The following is a 6,970-nucleotide window of genomic DNA, read 5'->3' on the forward strand; positions in this document are numbered from 1 at the left end:
CTCCTCATTATTGGCCACCGCGTGCCCGAAGCACGCGCAGCTCGGGGCTGACGGGTCTCATTTTTGCCTCGAATGACAAAAAAAAAAAAGGTCTCAGATGCGCCCTCCCCGTCCTCCCTCCCGCGTCGCTCCGAACCCCGGATGGGCGCGACGCCTGAGGGAGGACGCCGAGGGGGCGTGGCTTGGGGCAGACGGGGCGTGGTTTGTCGAGAAGGGGACGCGATTTTGCATGGAAATGGGCGTGGCTTAGGGTGGAGGCGTGGCCCCTCTCCTGAAAGCCGTGCCCCCTCCGCTACCCCTCCTTCCGCGCGTGCGCGAGCGGCCGGAAGTTGGGGCGGGCGGGGGGGGGAGGAAGAGGAAGTAGAGGGTGGCCATGGCGATGGCGGAGAAGTTCGACTCCCTGGAGGAGCACCTGGAGAAGTTCGTGGAGAACATCCGGCAGCTCGGCATCATCGTCAGTGACTTCCAGCCCAGCAGCCAGACTGGGCTCAACCAGAAATTGTGAGGGAGAGGGAGGGGGAGGGGGAGGGGGAGGGGTTTCGCCGCTCCTCTTTCTCGCCAGGCCAGGCCGCGGCACCTTTGCCGCCGGCCTCCCCCCCTCACCCCCAGCCCTGATGCCTCAGGGAGGCCCTGACCGGCGGATCTGTCGCCTTTCCGCCGTAGCCAAACCTTGAAGGAGCAGCGGGGAGATAAGAAGCGTTCCCCGCTGGGTTTCGTGTCGTTGGCCTGGCAGCCGCCGTTAGCTGTAGCGCGGAACGGCCCTCTCTTTTTTTTTTTTTGGCTAAAAACGACCCATTTTCTCCTTGCAGGAACTTCATGGTGACGGGCTTGCAGGATATCGACAAGTGCCGGCAGCAGCTTCACGATATCAGCGTGCCCTTGGAAGTTTTTGAGTAAGTAACTGTGTACCTGGGAGGGAAGGTGCTGTGGTGGGCGTGACTGGAGGTGGCGCGTCCTTGCAGCGTGGATGTTTTCACGGAGGGATGCTCGTTTCTTAAACTTCACCTTCTGAATGTCTTACGAGAACATGAGCAGGCAGAAGAAGCTAAGAAGTACCTTTAGCCTGTGAGAAGGCAGAAGGGTGAGAGCAGTGATAAATTATATACTTACTTTCAGATCTCTTTTTTTAATTTATTTTTTATTTTTAATTTATATTGACTTCATATATGCGGGCAGTAATACAGATTCTGTCAAATCTGGTGATTTAGTAAGTAAGCTTTCACTTTGGAAATACACTTTTACACTAGGTTAGAATCAGGCTGTAACGTTGCTGGTGAAAATAAATTAGGCCAGTACTTGGATGTTTAGTTTCAGTAGTGGCAGTCTTCTCGTTCTCAGAGAATTAGAACATTAAAAGCAAAGTCATGAATGTAGAGGGAGAGCTGTACAAGACAGCTTTTACAATATAGCTGACAAGTTAATTTGCTAGTGTTTCTTGTAAATCCACGTGTCACTGGTTTGTTATGTTCTGGTGTAGTACTGGCTATACAGGGCTTTTTCAGTTGGGCATTCACTCTATCTGTAAATCTATGGTGACAGTCTCAAATGTTCTGCTTTCATTATTCAATGATGCAGTTATCCTTGGTCAGACACTCATATTGCAAAGCAAAAATACACTTACGTATTTGCTTATACAGGTGAGTTAATTTTTATTCTTTACTATGATACATACCCTTGCTCCTCATCTTTGAATTGCTGGGTACCTTATTCCCATGTGCTAATGGCTTACTGGGTACTAACTAAACTACTTTATGGTTAGTGCCCTTTCAGTTGCTTGGAAAAGGACTGTCTTTCTTCATTCATGTGTACTTATTGCCTGTGAGGAGCTGGATAGTTGTATTTTTGTTTGATTTTAATACTTTTTTCAAAGCTCCAGGCTTTCTGGAAGCAGAGATTTAAAACAGCGTACCAAGATAGCTGTTTCCTGGACACAGAATAGTTCTTCTTGAACTGTCTTTTGAAAATGGCTGAGCTACACTGTGTTTTTTAAATTGCATGTTTCAGATAATAGTAGTAACAAAAAGACAGCAGGGTGAATAATTCTGTACCTTGGAGAACATCCTAGTTGGAATATAATCATTTAGGTAGTGTCTTTTCTATTTTCAGATACATAGATCAAGGCCGCAATCCTCAGCTTTACACTAAAGAATGTCTGGAGCGAGCTTTGGCTAAAAATGAGCAAGTAAAAGGAAAAATTGACACAATGAAGGTAAACCAGAAATAATGAAAGTACGAATGTAATAACACATTTGATAAGGTTTTACTTTCCTGTAAATATGTGGGGGTTTTTCACTTGTGCAGTTATTAAATTCCCTTACTAGGTGATTTTCATTAGGGATTGTTCTGCATCCCCGTATCCTAACTGATGCTAATACCAACCTGTTCTGGAAAGGAAACTTGTATTTCACCCTGTAAGTGGAGATTCAGTTGTTGCTATGATTTAATTTTGACTAAAGGTGTATGTAGCACTGCATTTGTTTTCGTTTTGAATACTAACGAGTACCTCACACTGTTACAGATCTGTAACTGTGATGCGTGTGAGTTTAGAAATAAGTAAAACAAAAGGGATATTTTTCCAGTCTTGGATGGATCTTAGAGTATTAAAATGTCAAATGTGATACATATGCATGAATTAATCTTTGTAAAATGACTTAGAATGTATGACAGTGTTTAGAGTTTTCTGAACTCGTACTTTCATGTAGTATGAACCTAAGCATTCTGTTTTAACTGCTGGAATTATTGCCGAAAAATAAAATCGGAAAAGTGAGATCAGGGAAAGGACTGTTTGTGTTTCAGAACATTCTTTGCCTGAACTTAAAATTAATGTGGAGGATGGCAATTTTAAGTTGCAGAACATAGACATGTCTCCATATGTTCTAAGCTTCTCTTTCTTTAGATATGCTCTGTGCTTGTAAAAATTGTAGGAAGAATTATGTATCTCTAAGCCAGGTGTGAGTTCCATTTTGGAGATTGAGGGGATTCCATATCAGATCAAGAGGACGTGTCCTTTATCAGCTTTGCTTAATAAGGTCAGACAGTTATCACTCCACCCGAGTTTACCGGAGAGGTCCAACTGCTTTGTATTTCTTAGGTGAAAATGCTAGTTAATTTATAGGAAAGTAAAAGCATTTTAGTTTGCCTGGTGCTTTCCTAGCAGGTTTCACTTGAGCATATTCTGTGTATTTTTGTGAACATAACTTTCTGTGGGTTTTGTGTGTGGTTTTGGAGTTTTTTTTGGACACTGTTCTAGTAGGTCACTGAAATGTAGAAACTGTGTTGTATACAAACATTTCTATTCCTCGGATAAGATTGCTTGATGACATCTAAATAAATGGTACAGATGATGTATACACATTTTTTTTTCTCTCTTTCCAGAAATTTAAAAGTCTGTTAATTCAAGAACTGACAAAGGTGTTCCCAGAAGACATGGCAAAATACAAAGCTATTCGAGGAGAAGATCCTCCTCCTTAAGTTGGCCTTCTGTAGCTCTAAAAATGTCAATTCCATAAACTGACACCCCTCTTTATAAGAACATTGATTGGAGACAGGGGGAATCCAAGCCTTCATAACAACTGTACTAAAAATGGCAGTGATGGACTGTAAAGGAACTTGATGACTGCTGATGGTTCTGGTCTGAAGCTCCTGAATCTATCTGAGGACTTTTCCTCAAAGATTGCAGTTGAAACTTCCTGTGATAATTCTTCTTTCCTGAAAGGTTTTGGAGATAAAATTGCCTACAGGTCATCAATACCTAGCATTTCCCACAAAGTGCATTTCCAGAGGAGAAAATCATGTTTTTTGTCTTCTGAAAAGTGATCATCGGGCCATTCATTGGGCTCATCTGTTTTTAAGAAAAATTTATTTATACTTGATTATTTTTCATTTGTAAACAGCTTTTTTTTATTACAGTACAAACAGTTGACTGCTTTCATCTTGCCAAATTCTACTGAGCAGGATCGTGTCAAGGGCTGCAGTTCTCATGTGTCATAATGAATTGCAGCCAAGAAAACCTTCAGATGTTCTTGTTTTGTTCTATGAGCTGCAGTGCAGATGGCTGAGGACATAGCAAGTGAGCATATTCGGGGACTAGCTCCTCAACAATGTTAATGTTTTGTATAGTATTTAATGTAAGCTTTTGTTTAATTGTGTTCATTTTCTGTAAGCAGGTTGTTGAATAAAAATCTGAAAAAAATATAAATTCTGACGTTTTTCTGTTGTATGCTACTCTTCGGAGAATGAACTAAAAGCTGTGGAAAAATAGTATATTCCTCACTCTCGCAGAGATAGAAATAAAACGTATGTCAAAACTTCGCTGTTACAATTTTATATCTGAAGATGTCAACTTTGTATTTTGATTTTTATGGGGGAAATGCCCCTTTTAGTACCTGAAGCATGAGATTTTTTGGGGTCAGTGATTGTCACCTGAAGTGTTTCTGATCAGGTGTGAACTCACCTGAGAAATCTGTGTTTATATGTGAAGTGGTCCCAACGTCAGGCAGCGTGTTGGGTTCACTACCCGGGGACATAGCGCACGTGCAGCAGTATAGTTTTACAGCGGAAGTAAGAGGACCTCTCTTAATCTTGGGGATTTGTGAAACTTGAACCATCTGTGGCTACACTTGTCCTTCCAGCTGTAACCTGACTAGTTTGTTTTTTTTTTTTTTTTTTTACCAGCAAAAGAATGTTGTTAACTTTCTTTTTGTTGCTAAACTTCATGGGTTTTGTGCAGGAGCTCCAATGTGCTTTGTAGCAGACCTAGCTAGTCCATTCAAGACCTTAGTGGGAATTTAGGTGTGTTCGAGGTGTTGGTGCCATGAGGTACTGTCTCTGCTCAGGTACCCAGCTGAAGCAAAGCCCATCCGTGACGCCAAGCAACACTATGCCTGACCAAGCTCTTGCGTAACAAAAGAAAAAAAAAAAAACCAGAAAACTACGTTTCCTTTGCACTAGTTATTTGAGACTTGTTACCTGGCAGTCTAAATTGATCTAATTGCTGCCTGGCATTATCCTGTCCTGCCCTTGCTTATCCTTGTATTTGCTCCACTACTAATCACAGTCTTTCCTTCACGGTGTTGCTGCATTAAATGGCAGAAAACAGTGTTGGAGTGCACCATGTTTGCGTTTCGCTCTGCCTGGACTGCCAGATCTCTAGGAGTTGTTGAAGCAAGGCCTGTGGCTGGCAAGTGGGATATGTATGGGGCACAAGCACAAAAGGTCAGAGGATTTTTCGTATACGTATAATGTGGTGGGGAGTGGAGCTTCAGAGTAAACGTAGGCAGCAGGCAGGTGAAGGTATGTTTAAATGGTAGTTGAGGTAGAACGCTTAGGGGACCAGAGGCCAGTAGATACTGGTAGGGATACTGGAGTATTCTGGCTCCTCGTGCTGACATCAGCTTGTGTGTCAGACTTGGTGGTGTAGTACACTTAAAAACCAGTGCTTCCAGGAAGTCGTCGTCTTATGTTTACTTCTCATTCCAAAACATATTACTCTGGTTGTGCAAATTTTCTTAAAAATTGGAGTTAAAGCGTGTTGTTAAGGGCATTGTCCAAATGCCTCTTAAGCACTGACAAGTTTGGAGCATCAACCACATCTCTAGGAAGCCTGTTCCAGTGTTTGACCAACCTCTCCATAAAAAAATGCTTCCTAATGTCTAAACCTCCCCTGGTGCAGCTTTGAACGATTCCCACCCATCCCGTCACTGGATCCCAGGGCGAAGAGCTCAGCACCTCCCTCTCCACGTCCCCTCCTGAGGAAGCTGCAGAGAGCACTGAGGTCGCCCCTCAGCCTCCGTCTCTCCAAACTAGACAAACCCAGAGTCCTTGTCTGCTCCTCACAGGACACTCCTTCCAGCCCTTTCACCAGCTTTGTTGCCTTCCTCTGGACGCATTCAAGGACTTGAACATCCTTCTTAAACTGTGGGGCCCAGAACTGCACACAGCACTCGGTGAGGCCTCACCAACACTGAACACAGCGGGAGAATTGCCTCTTTTGACTGGCTGGTGATGCTGTGTTTGATGCACCCGACATGTTTTAAGGATATTGTGGATCAGACGCAATTTGAAGTATGTGCGGAGTCGAGCTTACTTTGAAACAAAGGTGAGGCCTGTGGAGGAACTGAACTCTCGGGGTAATTCTGCCTCTGTAGTGCATCTCCTCTATTCATTCCTACGCCCGCTGCTTTTAGTGGGCGTCTCTGTACCTGTTTCCAATTCCTCACACCGACCACGATTTCCCTGTTGGTAATTTTAGAGACATTAATGTTGTTACATAGAGTAAGATTTTTCAACCAAGAGTGAACTTATCTTTTTGATTCTTTAATTAAAAAAAAATCAAATACTTAAAGTTTTGACATTCTGCTTCCTCCTTTGATTCAACTCCTTTGCTGTGGTGCCATTTAAAAACGTTTAGCTTATAATTTTTGGCTCAAACACCGTACTCTAAAATGTAGTCCTCATTTTCAAATTAGTTTTTGCACATATGGTTACTTTGAATTCTGGGCCTAGTGTATTAATTTGTAACAGTATCACACAACATTTGGCTGTTACTGTGAAAATACTATCACAGGATTTACATTCTAGATGTTACGTGGCGCTTAGCATTGCACGTCTCCATCAGTTTATGTGCTGACCAGCTCTGTATGGGTCAGCTCAGAGCTAATGAGCTTGCCATAGTATGGATTTTGTAATGTGTTCTTTCCATATCTATAGTCCATGCTATATATTCCATAGAAACTAATAATGGATTAGTTGAGCTTCTAACGTATGGATTTACTCCTACCGCTCATAGGAAAAGAATGCGTGAGAAGCAGAGAGGGATAAGCTTATAGATTTGCTGGAAAGAGGCTTTGTTCCTTGAATATAAAACCACTGAACAGAATTCAAAGTTTAACTTTCTGAATATAAAATATTTTGGTGCATGCTGAAAATTTCCTTTCCTTAACAGAAAAAACCGCCAAGTTTTGTGTGTTGC

General features: G+C 42.5%; 1 protein-coding gene across 1 annotated transcript; it reads left to right on the plus strand.

Moving 5' to 3' along the window:
• The first annotated feature begins 346 nt into the window (after nucleotides 1-346).
• On the plus strand, nucleotides 347-4,209 carry MED10 (mediator complex subunit 10). The gene is made up of 4 exons (XM_063326211.1): nucleotides 347-501; nucleotides 810-893; nucleotides 2,107-2,209; nucleotides 3,376-4,209. Exons 1-4 carry the CDS (start codon nucleotides 374-376, stop codon nucleotides 3,469-3,471), a joined length of 411 nt encoding a protein of 136 aa, XP_063182281.1. The 5' UTR covers nucleotides 347-373; the 3' UTR covers nucleotides 3,472-4,209.
• Nucleotides 4,210-6,970: the final 2,761 nt, after the last annotated feature.

This window comes from Chroicocephalus ridibundus, chromosome 2, assembly GCF_963924245.1.
Source record: "Chroicocephalus ridibundus chromosome 2, bChrRid1.1, whole genome shotgun sequence".
In the NCBI taxonomy this organism is placed as follows: Eukaryota; Metazoa; Chordata; class Aves; order Charadriiformes; family Laridae; genus Chroicocephalus; species Chroicocephalus ridibundus.